The 20,165-nt window shown below is 27.9% G+C and overlaps 2 protein-coding genes across 2 annotated transcripts; both read right to left on the bottom strand.

The window, feature by feature from the left end:
* Nucleotides 1–1,245: 1,245 nt before the first annotated feature.
* On the bottom strand, nucleotides 1,246–7,362 carry Bond (james bond). Its single transcript, XM_071725184.1, has 7 exons — nucleotides 6,971–7,362; nucleotides 5,210–5,328; nucleotides 4,453–4,643; nucleotides 3,477–3,566; nucleotides 2,976–3,032; nucleotides 2,063–2,305; nucleotides 1,246–1,666 (listed from the first exon to the last, which is right to left on the bottom strand). Exons 2-7 carry the CDS (start codon nucleotides 5,268–5,270, stop codon nucleotides 1,508–1,510), a joined length of 801 nt encoding a protein of 266 aa, XP_071581285.1. The 5' UTR covers nucleotides 5,271–5,328; nucleotides 6,971–7,362; the 3' UTR covers nucleotides 1,246–1,507.
* A 5,874-nt stretch (nucleotides 7,363–13,236) lies between these two features.
* On the bottom strand, nucleotides 13,237–18,229 carry LOC139786245 (very long chain fatty acid elongase 7). The gene is made up of 5 exons (XM_071725412.1): nucleotides 17,815–18,229; nucleotides 16,394–16,584; nucleotides 15,799–15,879; nucleotides 15,369–15,552; nucleotides 13,237–15,095 (listed from the first exon to the last, which is right to left on the bottom strand). The coding sequence occupies exons 1-5, from the start codon at nucleotides 17,873–17,875 to the stop codon at nucleotides 14,749–14,751; spliced, it is 864 nt and encodes a 287-aa protein (XP_071581513.1). The 5' UTR covers nucleotides 17,876–18,229; the 3' UTR covers nucleotides 13,237–14,748.
* Nucleotides 18,230–20,165: the final 1,936 nt, after the last annotated feature.

Below are 20,165 nucleotides of genomic sequence, written 5' to 3'. Positions count from 1 at the left end.
ATATTCGGGCAGCCCCGTTAGATTCCTGGCTTTCTCCGGCAACAGCTGATTTGGCGCCCTTGTCTAATGGGTCCTCGACTAATGGGTCGAATCGGAATGTGGCTAACATCGCCGTCTTCTCCTCGCCCTTATAATTTGGCTGATACGGGTCGTTTTTCCACGAATAGTCCTCTCATATTGTTTACTTTACTTTATGTAAAACTATACGTTGCCTGCTCGCCTGAGTCATTTTAAATAGTGCAACAATATTACAGATTACGTATAATATAGAATAATACCCATACTCTACAGGGACTCCCGATAAATCGGATCACGTCGATGTTGAAGGGAATACAATTATACTGTTACATGATAAACGTTTTAAACATTAAACGTTTTTAAACTCACCAAGATAATAGCCAAGTTTTTTTTAAGCTGTCCAATATTTTATGTTTCCTTAATTCTTTGATTGCAATACACTATAATTATAAATCATCCAACACAATTGTATATATAATTATTGCATAATTGTATATGTTGCATATAGGAAAGATATTTCCAAAAGATTTATATTTAATAAATAATATATCATACATACTCGACATATTATGTATCCATATTTTGTTGTTTTATGTAATTACAGACTATAGAAGCTGTACAATTTAATCTAAAAATTGTATACATAATAATCCACATACATGCACAATTTTGTTATAATTCTACCTCAATGCTAATGACTCTTTCTTTTTTTTCAACATTAATCTATGTTAATTACTAAATTATTTACTAAATTTTTTACTTAATTATTAAATCTAAGATTTCGATTAAGTCAAATCCTGCAATCAATTAACGATTGCATTTTAACCATATTTTCCTACATACTTAAATCAAAATCGAATTTTAAATCTGATATCTAATATAATTATAAAACATGTATCTGATAATAATTAGAATTGATCTTTTATAGCTAATTATATTTATATCTAATGTATAAATATTGGAACTTCTTATATCTTGACATAAATATAAAATCTAATAGTATTATGGAAATTAATAATAGTATTAATAATAGTATTATGGAAATTGTAATTTCTAATAGATTAATTACAAATTATTTAAAAACAACTAAAAAAACTTAGCGTTGTATTAAGAAAAATATTTAGATATTGATGTCGACAAAAAGATTCGAAAATTTGAAAGTGCAATTTAAAATTTTATATATAGATAGATATTTTAATTAAAACTCAAAAATAAGCTACGCAGACATTCTATAAATTATAAATCTCATTTTCTCTTTATTTACATATACCTATATGTACATCTATCTATTACACACTTTTGCTGTATCATTTTATTGTTAAAAAATCAATGACACAATTTGAACATTACTGCACACTTTGTAGACTGTAGCCACTTTGTTTCATGTTTCCAATATTATTCCCTTATTATTTGTATAAAATTTAGTTATAAATAGATTTAAATTATTTTTTTGTATTTATTGATTGTTTGCAACATGTAACATTCATAATTAAGTTATTTTCTTTTTATACGCTTGACGATAAAAGTCACTAAATAGGTACATGAAGATTATTACGACTATTGTGAAGAAATAAGTCAGAGCTTTTGGTGTTCGACAATCCAAGATTAATGTTAGTACTAGGTAGACTAACATTAAAGCAAACTGCACCTGAAATTTAAAAGAATTTTAAGTATTAAATTTGTATAACGTTTCCGCAATCTGTTTATTTAATTAAACAAATAATTAAAATAAAATATATTAAACAAATTAAATAAGTGCTGTTAACGATATTAATGGAAAAGAACTATGAAAGATGAAACAGACATTCATATGTATAATGAAACCTTATATCATTTCATATGTCTATTGCGCCAAAAATATTATGATAGAATATAATATAATAATATTATACTTATAATATTTTTATAATTTATAAAAATACAAATTTATAAAAATACAAATCTTTAATTGATTGTATTAGTAGATGGCCAAAAATTGATGGTAATAAAATATTAAAAAATCTGTAATAAAACTTTGACAGTTAATTATGTAAAAGTTAATTACCAGCTGAATCCAAGTCATATATTTCTTCCACCAGAGATACTTTTTGTACTTAGGGCCAAGAGCCGCGATGAAATAATAACTGTACATAATAACATGGACCAAAGAATTCAAGAAACCTATGATAACACCTTGTTCACCAGGCAGGAATTTCAAATAGCACCACGAGAAGACGGCTGTGATAGTATGATGGTAAACATGAAGAAAAGTAATTTGATTTTGCTTCTTTCTCAAAACGAAAAATACCTTAAAAAGCAAAACATTTGAATATTAAATTTCTTCTTATATTTTTACATTTTTTCTATAAAATTCTTTGCTTAATTTTATTTAAACGTTTTCTTATATTTAAAATATCTGTTAATTGATATCTTAATTTGTAATGTTATTAATAATTTTTATTTTAAAGAGATATCAATGTCTATAAAACTGATAAATGTAATAATTAATAATAAAAAAAAAATAAATTTAAAAAGCCGTGTGTGAGTAATAAAATTTTCATTAATTATATCGTTTATGATAAATTCATGTATTACTTCTACATCAAAAATGCTTTTGTTTCAACTATTTAATATTTTTTATGCTTTATAATATATTCTGATATTATGTCTGAAAAAGGTAGCATTTAAAAAAGGTTGTTCAATTTGTTAAAGGTAATGCGAACAATCGACAAATGCTTTTCCGATGACCGAGTTAGCAAAACGCTTTATTCACATTTCAAAACGTTTCGTTGCAATAGCTTTCATTGGGTAACTAAAGACTAAACAATGGTTCCACTTTTAATCGATAACGGAAGCATGATATACGCTTCATTGTCTTCTTAAATCTTTGTGAGTCGGCTAACTCAAGCATTTTAATTTTTAACTAATCAATTAATTCAATTAATTTTGTTATTTAATTCAATTAAATGTTCGCTTACCGTGTCCAGAAGCTCGATCATTTTTGAGAAAAAATACCACCATGCGCCTCGTGACATCTATACATCCGATACATACATGTAATATTGCGAAAAATACATTTTTTATTTATTAAAAACTACTGTTTTTAAACTATTTAAATTAATTAAACTATTTAAATTAAATAGGGAATAGTAAGAGAGGCAATCGGAGCCACGCGCGGTAATTATTGCGCAATCAATAAATAGTCAATAAGATAAAATATATTATCGTTAATATATTATCGTTTGTAATTTTCATGTATATTAATTTTGTTTACACGCTGAAGGTGACACAAAGAAAGGTCAAAACGTCCGAGTATGTATTGATTAATAAATTTTATCTTATTGACTTATTTATTGATTGCGCAATAATTAAGTGGCTCCGATTCCTATTCCCTATTTGATTTATTCAGGTGAGCCTATACTTAGTTTATTATTTAAATTAAATTAAATGTTATTAAAAATTAGGAAAAAGGTATTTACCGCTTGTGCGTTTGTGTTCTGTGAATTAGGTGATAAACGAATATTACATCCATGATTAAAAAAGAAATTTTTAACATCGACGTCCCATATCTGAAATCGACGAACATTTTCTAGAATAGATTATTGTACATCTCAAAACACACATGACAAGCTGATAATTTAATCAAATTATTTTTCATTTAATTCCCATGTATTGATCTTACTTGATTTAGAATAATTGTATATACATATATGTATACCTATACAGGATGTATCATTTTAATCAACGCACTTGGATTTCTCCGAAATCATGCGAGATATCAAAATTCTGTTTTGTATGATATTAAGGGGGACATATTTTAATTAAAAAAATTTGATTTCGGGTTTTATATGGTCAAATAAAAGTTAACTTTATTTTTTAAAATGTCAAAATGATTTTTATAAACACCTATGTTTATAGCCCATCTCATTACGAGTTCAACGCGCTATGACTTAAGGTCGTCGAAGATCAAATGACCAAATGCGAGCTGACAATATTATTGCCTTCGTGCATGTTCGAACTGCCGTGCCTGGTTAGGAATGCAAAAGCAGCCAGTACCTTCTTCCTGATACCATACAACCTCGTAAAAAATAAGATTTCGATATCTCTGGTTTCGGAGAAATTCGAGTGCATTGATTAAAATAAGACACTCTGTATATTGTTAATTTCAAAGGTATTAATTAGAATTTAAAAATTTCTATCAGAAAATTTTGAATTTGAATAACATTAAGTATATAAATTATATAATGTAATATTTTCAAGCTATTCAAACATACAATTAATTAGTATTTATCTTTTTATAGTATTTTCAAGTGGTTTATATAACACTCTTTTGTGTGTGAATATAGAATATGAGAAAATGTGGAATGGAGTATTTATATATCGTGACACATTTTCTTGTTTTCAATATTAAATGTACTGATGAAATAAATGTACTGTAGGGGGGATTAAACTTACCAAACTTGTCAACCAAATACTGAAGAGTACTTGAAATGCGTTATATAAGATCATAACGGTATTCAGCTGAAAAGCCGGCCGTTTTTCCATCATTTTTGGTCCAGCTTTTAAAACAAATATTAAATATGCGCCGACAATACATAACATAGGACCCGGAGATTCCATTAGAAGCCAAGTATCCACCATTGGATCTGTCGTAGAGGAATGTAATTTATTAATTTTTGGTAAATTTTCGAAAAAATAAAATATTTTATATTTATATGTATATAATAAATATATTTATATCTAATGGTGGTTGCATAGCAGGTACATTATGTTCTAGTAATAATAAATTATGTGTAATGTGATAAAACAAAAAGCAAAATAATTGTAAATTATATTATCAGAATGTACGAGAAAACAGTTTGTTAAAATCTGTGAAGTGTTAGGCGTATTATTACGATTCTAGTTATTACGCTTACATTGCAAAAAATTAGTATTATAAATAATGTATCATTATACACGAAATAAAAGGATTATTGCCACGACTGTGATATACCACAGAAATTAATAAATATAACACAATTAAGCACGTATGTTCCAAGTATCTATCTACCAGGCAAATCACGTAAAATTACTAAAAGTGTCGTGGCAATAATCCTTAATTTATGCGAGTGTATGAGAGACGTCGATAATGAACTCTGTACACGATTTTAAATATCTCGCACTTAAATGCACTTATGAAAAATTTCACGTCGTTTTGTTAAAAAGAACTTACCTCTAACATTTTTTAAAACCTCGTTATAATTGCTAACAACAAGTCGTATAAGACTAGTCATATTGGTGATGTAATTTTCAAAAGATAGGGATAGCTCTTTGAATTATTTATCAGGAAATCTGAAATATGTGTAAAAGAATTTAGTAATTACTTTAATTTTATATACCTCAAAGAGATATATTAATTGTAAGTGTGACAGAAGAAGTATAAAAGATATAACATAAAGTATTCTAAATATGAATATAAAAAGTATTAAGAAACTGGTTAAATTTTCTGACTAATTTTATTTATTTAACATAAAAATTCATAAGTTAAGGTTATATTTTTTGCAATAAATTTTTTATACATTTAGATGCTTATAACATTAAAGTTAAATCGATATCGATTTAATTGGGGGGGGGGGGGGCGAGGGAAGAGATTTTAATAATCCAACGATAACTGTGTTTTAAGTCCGACAAAAAATCGGAAAAAATATATGTGTATAATATGCATATAGAACTAGTAACAGCGAGAGTAACAGGCTACTAAAAGCCGGTATTCATAATCAGATCTTATTTCAAGGCCGTCTTAAGTAATATCTTAAGATGCTAATACGGCTCTGTGATTGGTTAATGACATCTTAAAATTGTACTTAAAATGATCTTAAATATAAGAACCGACTATGAATACCGGCCTAAGATCCAAGCTCAGACCATAAATAATAGTTTATTCTAATTTGATTGTATATCATAACGATCTTATTTCTTTTAATATTATAAGAATTTAAACTTGCAAAATATTAAAACAATTGTATCTTTATATTTATGAGAATGTATATATCGCTTATTTGCTGCAACAATGACGTAACTAAAAAATCGCTCTTTTTGAGTTATTTGTACAGGGAAAAAGATAGTTACATGTACTATTTATAGTTAAATCGACAATGCTTAACCTTCACGAACTCATCCGAGGGAGCAGCTGTGTCACTAGTGTGACATATCATTCAGGGAATTATGTAGGTTACAATAACGTCTTATCTCAGTCTTATCTCCAATGTCATAGTTGTCATCGTAAAAGTTGCAAAAAGAGTGACATGCCAATACGGTACTTTAAAATTCTCATAGAAAGTTATAATAATTCAAAACTTGAAATCGTGTCTGCTGAAAAATCACAATTTTTGAGTTATGTCATTGTTGCAGCAAATGAGCGAATATATATGTAATATAGAAACATATATATAGAAGGAGTGTATGTGTAATTCTCATTTAAAATAATTACGCACATGACAACTGTTACATTCTTTGCAAAGATGTATCCATAAACATTTACCTTTTTACCTTTCTGTTAAAAATATTAATGTAAATTGTATATTTTTCAAGGAATGCTCTTAATAAAATGTTTTTTTTTAATTTTGCTTTACGTAAATTATTAACTCTTGCTCCACATGAATTTGATAAACACACAATGTGCAAATTTAATTAAATTCTTGCGCACTATAATTAAATTTAGTTCATAGTGTTACTAATCCAAATATCATCACCAAACTGTAATTAATCGTATCGTCACTTACAACACTGCGATCAATTTAATCGCAACATTACCAGTATTATAAATATTTAACGTAACCTTTTATCTATTTATTACATTAATATTTAAACAATTGTAAGAACAAATAATCGATATAAATCTATCACAAATTTGTATATATTAGCTCTTGAATAATCCACTTGATGCACCTTGAATAGAAAATTTCAGAAGACAAATTTCTTGCAACACGCTCACCTCTTCTTTGATAAGCAATTGAAATCTTGCAATTTTTACAAACTCGGAAACCTCGTGACCGCGACCTTCTCCCGAGATCAACACGCTTGAACGAGAAATTCCGGGAAAGCTTGAATACGACTACACGGTTCTGATCGATGAGAAGAGAGACGCGGCCTACCAGAAACTGATCGTGCACGATGGTTATACGCCATGAAGTAAGACCGTTGCCCAGCAAACGCGTTTTCTGTAATCCCCACCGTCGTTTTCTGTAATCCCGCCACTTGATTGACGCGATAAAAGGCCATCGGCGATAATTAAAATTGAGAATGCGGATAGATTAATGTGGAAATAGTATAGTTTTGTCATCAATTAGATTGATGAAATTAAAATAAGGAAAGGAGAAAAGAGAGATAAAGAATGTACAGAAAGAAAATAAGAAGTCTACATGAGAACCGTAAAAGAGGGAGTAGTAAAAAAGACAGTAAGGAAAAGGAGAACGCTGAAGGAATTCGTGAAGATGACCGCATTGACCGCGATTACGTTGAAGAACAAGCTACGCACAGGTACAAGCTACCGTGATATTGCACGAGGTAAGAAAAATTAACTTGATAATTAAAAAAGAAGCAGATGATAATTAATAAATAATTAAGGGACAATTAAACAATAATAAGAACAAAAAACATTGTCCATGGTAACATTCGTGACATTGCGTGTAATTTAAAAATTAAAAACAAAAAAAAAAATTTTAACATTAATTGTTTGAGCACATGTTTTTGCTTTTACTTTTATCTATATTTGAAGCTTATAATAAATATCCTTATTTTTAATTTTAGATACTTTGCTCATTACATGTTTGATAAAAATTATTTAAGACTTTATTCTTTGTAAATATCGTATAATTAATATATAATATATTCCTATACTAATTAAATAATTCCTATATTACTATACTATATACGAAATAATTCGCGTAGTTTTCACTTCTGGTTTTATCTAATGACAATTTTATTTAGAAACTTTTGGTTTATGTTTAAATATACATTAATAATTACTGAATACATCTTACAAGTAATTTATCTTAGCGAATGGATTCTGTTAATATAAATCAACTTGCACGTACGAGTATTATCGATTTTGCTTTCCGCTTTTGAATATTGAAATACAGCTGTTAAATATTAAATTATTTTCTTGCGGTATCGCTTCCCCAAGGAGCACAAAAAGTCAAGATAATGTCATTGTGACGTCAAAATGATGGGAAAAAGTCAGAGTTTGATCACTGCACTATCATGAGTCCAAAATGACTGTACAGTGACTCGTCATAAAATCATTACATGATGATATTTTGACTTTCAGGGTTTTTATATTTATTTTCAAAAATATAATTTGTTCAATCATTAGTTTCACAAATTGTTCTGAAAAAGAATATGTTTCAGTGATATCCTTTAGAAGCTACAAACGGTTTTTTAAATTTCTGAGAGGAGATTGCCTGGCACTTAATTAAAAATTAAAATTATTATTGTGTGTGTGTGTGTGTGTGTGTGTGTGTGTGTGTGTGTGTGTGCGCGCGTGTGCGCGTGTGTGTGCGTGCGTGCGTGCGTGCATGTGTGTGTGTGTAATATATACTGATTTCACTTTATGAAATAATTCCGTTATGCATCTGTATACATTCCCGTATCACACCGTATGTAATTGTTTAATCAAGGAATTTGAAACGATCGACGATAAAAAGACAATAGATATTATATCCGTGTACTAATAAAGAAAATAGAAGTCATAACCTTGTACCAAAAATTTACGTCTATACAGAATTATATAACATGTTTACGATGTAAATCAGTTAAGTGTCATCTACGAATTTTGAAGAATTTCGGACTGTAAAGCGGTTACGAATCCATTCAAATGTTTGACATAGTATATTTGACCGGAATAAGTAAGATGGTGTCAAAATGAGAAATGACTAATGACATGAATAATATACTATAATTTATTCGTAATTTTGTAATGGGATTTCTTACGAACTTATGCAACTTTTTTTTTTAATATGACTTTATAATTATGTCCGTTAACCAAATTGCTTTGTAGATTGCTTGATAAGTATCCGAACCAAGGATCGAAACGTCGTAACGTTTTTGTTCAACTGTATGTAGCCAATTGAGTCGAAATAAAACCTCTTATTATGTAACTTTTATTTAATAAATTAAAACACAAATGCTATCTATAATTTAAGTATTAATAATTTCAATATTCTAAATACTATATATAATATATATAATTTATTTCAAAATAAAAGAAATTTTGGACACATATACTTTGTTTAAAATATATTTACGATATATACATGCCTTAGATATTGTTAATGCTAATAAAACCAAACAGGCTAAAAATATTAGTCATTTTAAAAATAAGCAAAGAAAAAGTTCAAATATTTAATGATAGATTTTTGTTTGCCCGGAATAAGTGAATGAATATGGACATATCTCATACCATAAAAGATATCCGAGGCTTGAATTAGATATCATTTTATATTCGCAAGTTTATCCCATACCTGAGATGTGTCAATATTTATCGAATGTCTTCAGAACATTATTTTCTGACATCATAGCTGCTTTTCGAGAAAAGATCGCTACGATATTTCACAATATGAGTATATCCATGAATTTACTTAAATTTATTTTATTTATAGTAATTTTTCGCTTAAAATATAATATGTAAATCAATGTTTTAAATTTAGACAAAATGAGGAAGATAGATGTGAATTTCATATTTTAGGAAAATAAGAGTTAAAGTGCACAATCGGCAGGAAAGTTTACGTAATCCTATGCTAATGTATATTAAATGCTCGCTAAGCATCATACTTTATTAACATAAAGTGTTAAAAAAACACACAGACAATTTATACGCCTTACATAAACACTCTATATCCATGATTTATAGATGTTATTGATGTATTAACATATACGCGTGAAGTTATAATATATTCATATTGTATACATATAAAAGTATTATCAATAGAAATAGTCGAAAATACCTACTATGTATAGAAATTTCGTATTTAGTGAGATATAGTGATAACGATGCAAGAATAATAGATTAAAGTTTTCTATAGAAAAGATTCGCTGCCTCTACCGTTACTATCTGACCTTGGTTGCTTTTACGTATCTATGGATTATTAGCATTTAACCGGCCGAATGTTTTACGCAAAAAAATCGAACTTAAATTTATAAAATAATTTTATTATACAAAAAAGCATTAATAATTTATGTACATATATAAAGAAAGTGAAAAATCTACGTTCCAGCTTTAATTTATATAATGAATTTCAATAATAATTGATACTTAATTAATCCTTCAAGATATAATAGTATGTCCGTCTGTGTGGCCGATGAATAGGATATTACGGTCTGCCACGGGGAAATATAGTCTGACGTTGAGCTGTGATATATTGTTGCAAGAGGAAAGGTAAACGCAGAGTCATTTATATTTCTAATACTCGTGCTGAAGAATAAAAGCATGACTGATAGTACCGTTAGAAGGTGTGTGTGTGTGTGCCACCGAAAACACTATTTCTCTAACAAAACTAGAACTCAAGAACATTGGCCGGATGTTAAATGATGGAAGTGATTTGATGAGTGGATCGTATAACAAGAAATAGATTGTCTTTAAAAGTCGGCAGCTATGTCGTCGAGACACATAGTACGTCATATATTAACATGGCAGATTGCATATATTAATATTAGTATGACAAATTATTAGTCTGGCGAATTGCATATATTAATTTTACATTCAGTTAATTTATGTACAGTTAATACCGTAAAGGAATAAAAAAAGACGCGTATAAAATACAAATAAAAATATATTATAACAAGTTGTTATAGCAACAAGAATTGTAAGATTACTCTGCGTATATTGTAAAAAGTATTCAAAAAAGTTCTTAAAATACTGCGTGATTTATTAATAACAAACGAAATCAGAATATAATCACGACTTAAATAAAACAAGTTCCAGGAACGGTTTAAAAGAGAATAAAAGAACAATTAGAATTAACAGTATAAATTAAATTATTTAGCGGACAAGTTAGTTATACTTACCGTATATGTATTTTGCACATAATTGTACGAGATTCGAAGTTCCGGAGAGTTTGTAGTTCAGGACAAGAACGCGGACAGTTTGAATAAATTACGAATGACGTATTGTTTAATAACGGGAGCTGTTGTAAAGTTTATAAAAAGAAAAGAAAAAGAATTTCTCGCGCGTCTATTCCTGACTTTAACGATCTGACAAAAATTTATTATCGTTGGAAATGCACCCGTAGCCAGCATGTGGTATCGTGATTTAATGACGCGTGACTTAATGACGAGTGATAAATGCATTTTAAATTGTCGTCATTGGTATGCAAAATAATTATATGACTAATCAATTGCGGTCGAGCCAATAAAAGGCGCGAAGATGTTATGAGCAAAAATAACCTACAACGCGGCTTTCTAACCATTCTTAACTTAGGAAGTAAGTTAATGATTTGCAGCTGAGAAGTAGAATTATCTCTTTGTAGTGGGTTACGCGGTCGGGATATTATCGATAGGGTTGTAGCGGATTTAACATTTAACGATTAATGCGTCGAAGGTAACGCGAATTTCCATGTGAAACCGCATGTCATGGATGAAAAATCGTGATCTACAATTCCAAGAACCGAAAGGATGAATAAAGAAAAAAGTAAAAATGTATACACATAACACGATACCTGAAAAATCATAAAAACTGAATAGAGAGAAAAGTTGATAGTAGCGACTCTGGACGACTAATTATCATGGTAATAGCAACCTATTTATCTATGCTGTAGAAGAAAATATGTTGCTTAAAATGTACATGAACTGTATAATACCCAGTATAATCCAGTTCTTTCTTTTATAAATATTTTTTTTGCATTATTTATCTTTATTGAAAAATATATTTACGAATGCATTGGCTGTAAATTGGTGTATGTATTATATGTATATAATATAGTATATTTGGTTGAAATGTATACACACTCAGTTATTTTTTTAAATAATAAAGAATTATAAAAGATTTTTTGTACAAAAGTTATTTTAATTAACAAGATTTATATAATTATTTAAATAATTATTTATATAATTATTTAAACAGGAGTTTTTAATTGTCTTTTTTAATATTCTTAATAACAGTTTTATTTTGTTTTTTCCATTGATATCTAAAAGCAACAATATCTCATGAACGACTACGGAAAATCATAGTTTATTGCGCATTATTAAATTTGACATAAAACTTTAATCGTGCTGTAGAAATTGATCTCTTTCAATCTTAAATTCTACTTTACCATTTTTTAATTATTTTTCTATATTTTTCTTTCAAAACATAAAATTCGAAATATCACAATATTTTAAGTACGCATTTCAAGAAGCACTATTTCTGAAGCAATGCTATCAAAAAAATTTTGATTACGTTCATGCGTGGATCTTCAAGAATGGATAAAGATCAAATATAACGGCACCTTCGACAGCACCTCCGTAATAAAAGCGAGATGCTTGGATACATGTTCCGTTCATCCTCTCTTTCATCTTTTTTTTCCTCTTGTCCCCGTTTGGGACGTGTTCTCAAAAAAGTAGGTCGTCTATCCATTTGTGTGCACGCCACGGTCATGGCCACGACTAATTATTTAACCCGATATATTCGACTGAGCAATAAAATAAAAAAGAATAATGCAAGTGCGAGATAATCGCGGTCATCTGGGTAGGTTAGAAGAAGAAAATACTTTCTGTATGTTTAAATATAGAGGATAATAATCTAAAGCATACAGGAAATTAGATAAAGATAAATGTACCAATATCGGGACACTTAAGACCTATGTCTGGACACCTTTATCATTTTAGTTTTTAAATAAGTATAACGCGAATTAAAATCAAAGATAAAAATATAATACCAGAAAAATATTTTTATCTTTGATTCTTTGATTTTAATTCGCGTTATAACTTATTTAAGGACTAAAATGATAAAAATGTCCAGACATAGGTACGCGTCTAGGAATTGGTACATTTACCTTATAGCATATACTCATATATACCGAACAATCGAACGTATATTTTCGTTATTCTTTTCAAACTAAATGTTCCATCTTTCCTGGAATTAAATTAAATTAGAAATATGTACCAGTTTTGCATCTTCCTATATTTTAGATATCCTTTGCAAAATTTTAACATTATTAAAACAAAATTATTATGAAGTTAACGCATTGGCAACATCAAAATTTTAATATCGCTGGAAAAATATAGTTAATATTATATACAATTTATTATAATCTGCTTTTTTAAGTATCTAAGTTATATATAGATGAAATACACAAATTATGTTGTGGCTTAATATCAATGCACGCGTATTTATATAGTAAACATTACATCTAAAATATAATTAAAATACATTTTTAATTAAATATACTTACAAGGAAACTCACGGATATAAAAAAATACGTGTTCCTTATTTTCATCTAGAGAACAACATACTAAAAGCTCATCAAAATCGGAGGGGGACACTTCCGTGGGTCTCCTTGTTAGAAAAAGAGAAGAAAAAACATTGTATGTTGGGGTTGTTGACTACATGTATAAATAACAATATTAATAATAATGATTTATTAACTATGTTAATGTCGATATTAAAAATCTTTTATCTATATATATCTATCTATATATATCTAATCTATATATTGTAAATGTTTTTGCAAATCGCAAAGAAAATAAATGTAACTTTAAGTTTAAAATAAAACCTGGTGTAGAATTCGCAATTATCTCCCTTTTAATGCGAAACTTTAATTAATTAACTTTAATGTTTATCATATTCCGAGTACAATATTGTGAAAACTTTCTAGTATTGTCTTTATTACATATACAGAAATAGTTGGACGAATATAGAGTATGAAGTTGAAAAACTACTGCGCCGTTAACTAAAAAAGAGATGAGTTGTATTTATCCTAGTAACATAAAAGGTATAGTAATTTTTTTCTATAATTGCATATACTACGTTCCTGTCGCCCATGTTATATCTTAGATATTTTCGTACTTATTTTATAAACATTATTTTAAGTTACGATTGTAGATACTGTTGCAATGAAATATGTGCTACAAAATTTATTATTAACGAAAGGTAATATATGTATATATAGAAAAATACAATTGCAAAGAATAATTTTGCAGTCAATTTTAACTATTGCATTATTTAAGCAAGTTTGCTATTATTGCTAATTGTAGAACATTTCTAGAAAAACAGCCTTTTAATTCTAGATGTTAATAATTTATGCTACATCATGTTGTTTTTTTTTCCATTATGACGAGTGTAACAAGTATTAATTTAACACTGTTTAACAAAAAAATCACTTTTTGTTAAAATAATTATTTCCCGTAATTTTTTGGGTGCTGAATACGATCTCGTTTACCAAATATCATGTCATGTCATTGTCATGTTTGATGTGATAAAGCTATTTGATAAACGGGATCGTATTCAGCGCCCAAAAAAATTATGAGAAATGATTACTTTTGTGATCTTTACTGATTTCTTATGCATTTTTTTTACTATACAGTCTTTTATTAAAATGGAGATTGAAGAGACGGAGTACGTGTTAAATGTTAAAGGTTCGATATATAAAAGATTTTTCGAACTGAAACGTAACGAACGTAAAATAATAATCTTATTAGATTATCAGGTCGCCAGCAACTAATATTTAATTTTGAGAAATATTTGTATCAATGCGAAAAATAAAATAGATCATGTATATTAGACGTCGTGTTTCAAATTTATTTTTCTTTCAGTTTTCCATTCAAGATTTCGGCGGAGATGCCGTTTACTTCTGTCTTTGATGTCGCCATTTTGCTTGCTGGTTTTTTCTTGATGTATGTTTTATAATAAAAATCTCCAAATAATATAATCATAAATAAATTCTGCGGTACCATTATGTATGCTGGCCACAATGGAAAACCGCATTCTTTCACCCAGGCTAATTGTAAATAGTGTAACGTGATCACGAAAAATTGGACCAGCTGTAGCTGAGTGATGTACTTTTTCCACGCGCTTGTGTTTATCTTCATGGACGCTAACAGATAGTGCGTGTACATTATCGCATGAACAAATGTATTAACTAATCCTGAAATACAATGTTAGTAATTAGTTAATCGGTGTAAAATTCTTCTGTACAAACTTATTAGTTGATACATTTAATCCTAATAAATATAATGTCCTCTCATCTTTATATTATTCTTCTTACGTTTATATTGACTACAATTTTTATGTTATAAAGAAATAAGATTTACTTAATCATATCGCTAAATTTACAATGTATTTCAAATTAAAAGACATGAATATAAAGCATTAATTTCTGTAAATTCTGTAAATTAAATTTTGCATTTTTTGTACATACCTAAGAAAGTAGTATGACCACCAGGCAGATATTTAACTGCACCCCAAGCACCCATTAAAATGCCAACATGATGATATAGGTGTAGAAACGTCACTTGTGTCTGCTTTTTTCTGAGTACGAAAAAGATGGTGTCCATCAAATCCAGTAACTTGATAAAAAAATACAGCCAGACCAATTTGGTGATCTGTTTAATAGGCAAATATATACAATAGACATTAATCCAGCAATTTTCTTGCTCATATCTTATTTTTATGTAAATAAAACCGTAAAAGTAAAGATATTTATTCTTATATAAACTAAAAAAAAATCACTACAGTAATACCGCTACTTTAAATTGCACAAGATGCATTTGCTAATGTAAATAAATTGATGTCTTGAAATTAGATAATTTTAGCGAAAGTCAATTTCTAATTGAATAACTTCTTCTTACCCGTAGAGCCTTTGGTGTATTCGAAAAATCGACAGCTTGGCAAAAGTAACTATATTCTCCTAACCAACCTTCTGTTAATGCCTGAAATATATAATTACAAAGTAAACTTTTTCAAACAGAGTGAGAGCTTAAATAAGTATTTATAATTATACTGGATTATTATTATATGGAGGGGTAAAAACCATAGTGGTGTAAATCAAATTTTTCAAGATATTGACTCGTATGCATAGATGCAATTTACATATTGTATAGATTGCATCTATATGCACACGAGTCAATATTTCAAAAAAATTTGACTTACACCATTATGGTTTTTATCCCCTCATATTGCGATTGCATGCATAATATTTAGTTATTTAATGCCAGGAAGTTCGCAGAATTCATCACACTTTAAAGACTTGTCATCTTAAAACTCAATTTTTCAATGTTCTTATTAAATTACATAATTTAATAAAAAATAATTTTTTAAAGATTCATATCAACTTCTGTGAATAATAGAAAATATTTTCATCTTTTCTTCTTTATAAAAATAGAAAATATTTTTATAAAACAAATTAGAGATTAAATAATTAATTAAAAATATAATGTGACTTACTTTGTAAAATAATATTGCATTTAATACAATTTGTGACACATTATATATTTGCAATATCCTGTTCAATTTAAAAGGCTGTCTTTTTTCCATAAGTCTCGGTCCAAGATTACATATAAAATATAGATACACTCCAATCAAAGTTAAGCCAGGCCATGGCGAGCCGATTAGGAAATAATCTTTAGTACGTGGATCTTGCAATATAAGAAATAAATAAAATTAATAAATTATTAGAAGTTTATTAAATTGTTTTTATTGCGTGTTATACCACGTATAAATATATATAAATAAAATTATTCACAAATAATTATTCTAAATATTTTAAATTAATTCGACATAGATAATGCCTTATAATGCTTTATATAATTACACGATTAATGCATTATACAATTGTACATAAAAACTGATATAAAGTACATACTGATAATAATCACTCATACTTATATAATACTTTTATTGCCAAAATTAAGAAAATCATCTTGAAATACTAAACTAATAAAATAAAAATGTCTAAAATAAAGACATGACGAAAATGGTCTTATTTCTGTATGACTTGCAGTTATTTCCTTTCTTGTAAATTTCAATTAGTTATTTTGTTCTTACTAGGTGAGAAACAGGTAGTAATGATGGTTTCAGTAATGGCAGTTTCAGTAATGATGTTAATTGATCTGCTTGTTATCGTATTATAATTATATATATTGCATGATATGCATATTCGAGCAGAATGCGCAAAAAAATACTAAAAAATTGAAATGGACTTAATAATGTACAAATAAATGTCACTGCAGTGTTATAAACTATGTGTTACAAGAGATAACGCAATCATATACAGCTTCTTAAATACTGTTAAATTTTAGGAATTAATTTTTAACATTATTTTATAAATACTTTATATAAATATATAATCTCAAAGGCTTCGTTTGAAAGATACAGAATGTTAAAAATTTTATAAAACTATCGTTTATTGTCTTAATAGCTCCTAAACAAAAAGAGATTTTATTTTCAAACTCCGTTCAGTGACTAGGCACATATTAACTGACACATAATGATTAATTTAACTTAAAGATGTGCTTGTACTAAATACGGATTATTTGCATATTTCTGTAAGTCAGTACTTTATAGTTGCATATTTCTGCATGTAAATTTCAAATAGTTCTCATGTACGTATATTTATAATTTAACACAAGCAAAATTGAAATAATTCTTAATAAATTAACATCTTAATTTTTCAAGCAAATTCAATGTTATTAAAGAAGATTTCTTTTTCCTAAAATATTTTTATAATTTAGGGACGTTTTAATTATTTGCTCTCTCTTATAATAATACTTTATGAGATTTTTTTAATACAATAAATTATTCTGAAAATATAATAAATATCCTTAAATATAAAAAATCTAATGTAAGTAATAAGATAACACATTTACCCGCCAAATCTTCGTTAACGTATTTATAAAATGCTATGAGTTCCTCTAACATTGCAGTCATTATGACGATACCGAACAAACTTTGGTGGTATCTTTATGCAAATCCGAGAGAATCGTCATGCGATTAGTCAGGCTTATCACGATATTTACACGGAGAACGTTAATTGATTAATGTCTTATTCTTCTTCATTAATAAGTCAGTTGCGATGAAAAAGCGTGTTTTTTAATTTCAGCTTTTTTTCAAGCACTTATTCCGGATTATTTTTGATTCTAGTGAACTGAGTAACACGAGGCTTTACGTTTTATTTGACTACTTGACGGATACCTTTACTGACCACTCTTTTCAACAATTTCTTTCAACGCGACTAGTCACCACGAAGCTTCAAAACCGACTGCGACATTGCGTTTTACCTTTCCGCTCCGTCATAATGTTAACATCTCATTGTATTATAATTATAGCAAGCTTGTGCAATAAACACGGGATCTTCCAAGTATCGCACTGATGTCTACCCCTTCTAGCTAACCATGACCTCTTAGGCAATTTCGCCCATCATTACAATTGTGAAAAAAACATTGAATATTTAAAGATAATTATATTATAAGAAGAACAAAAATTCCAAGTTGGAAATTTAAATTTCAACCTTTCATCCTTTGTCGAATTTTCGATCTTTTACCTTTGACCAATTTAACCAGTTTATTGATTATACAATATAGAGGTGTATTCTGGAGCATATAATGTGGAATCAATATTTGATATGTGTCATTCATTAAATATGTGTTTTAATCATAAGAGTTATGTAGTAAGTAAGGAAGATATATTACATACACACATGCATACACACACATTTATATTTTCTAGAATAATTTTACATAAAAATGGAGCACAAAATTATTATAAAATTCTAATTGAAATTATTTTTATTTATATCAGTAGATATATAAAATAAACAATTGCCATTTTTTCATTTTTATCTGAAATTATTTAAAATTATTACATATTATAATTAATGTAGAATATTGAAGTAAATATTATGTGTCATTGATCTGTTTTAAAATAAAGATGTTGGTAAATTTAAATTTGTGCTTGATATTATAAGAAAGAACTAAAGAATGCTATTAATCTTAAAAGATGTACAATTGTTTCAAAATAAAATATAATTTTGCATTATATACTATGTATATCTGAATCTGTAAAAAATCACTGAAATGGCATACTTTACATTAATATCAGTGAATAGTCATTGAACGCATCAGTGACTATTCACTGATATCAGTCTAAAATATGTCACTTCAGTGACTTTTCACTGATTCAGATTTAGAGAGTACCAATAATATTTTAACATCTCACGTACTGCATGTATAAATAAAAATAGTTTTTCAAATAAAGCCCAAATAAAGTATTTATCTCTTCTAGTTGACAGCCCTGTAGTCGACATAGTTAATTTCCAAAATTTTTCAAGCTCCTAATTCGTAGGCAATACAATTCTTTAGTTTCAGCTTTCTCGCGGATAATTGCGGTTAATTACAACGTAATTGCACTTACTCAGAATGCTCAGACGCGTGACGTATCATTAAGAATGCGAATATGGAGCATTGCAACAATCACGAACATTCACCGACATTCAAGAAAAGATATGTATACTGCAACGTTATTATTTCTGCAGTTTGAAAAAACCTATTTGCCTACATTGGCAATTTAGCCAACATTGTTTCGTCAAAAATGTTGAAAAAATTTATCATTTATTATAATTATTCAAATTTCATCATTTGATATGTTGTTTCTACTCTCAATATTTCTTTGTACGTCTTAACTTTTTCTGGCTAGTAACTCAAATTAATTTACGTCAAAAGATGATGTGATATTAAATTAACATTATGTTAAAAAGTAGAATTTGCATCAAACTGATAAATGTATATAATGCTTTACTATTATTTACGCTATTAAACCTTAATAAAACATTCTTCTTTTTCAATGACTTATAATTGCTGATGCCACAGATATTTAAAAATAGAAAATTTAAAAAAATAAAATTATGTAACTATTTCTGTTAATTTTAAAATATTTTGTCGTTTTAAATATTAACTAAATATTATTTTAAGAAGTAATTTATAATAATATGCCAATAAATTAAATAATAATGCTAAGAACTTTTTCTACTGAACCGTACCAAAGCACTGTTTGATTTTTGGTTACATAACAAAATAAAGAAATTTTATAAAAATTTATTTAATCCGAGAACAAACAAGCCATTTTTTTTTTATTTAAATGTATTCGAGTTCACAATAGATTGGCAGATCGTTTAACATATATGTACAATGTGCTGTCACTGACCGCGTAAAACAGGCACTGA

This window comes from Temnothorax nylanderi, unplaced genomic scaffold (genome assembly GCF_030848795.1).
Source record: "Temnothorax nylanderi isolate EJ_2023f unplaced genomic scaffold, tnyl_v1.0 TNYL_tig0009_pilon, whole genome shotgun sequence".
Classification (NCBI taxonomy): Eukaryota; Metazoa; Arthropoda; class Insecta; order Hymenoptera; family Formicidae; genus Temnothorax; species Temnothorax nylanderi.
This window is presented reverse-complemented; position numbering and strand designations above follow the sequence as displayed.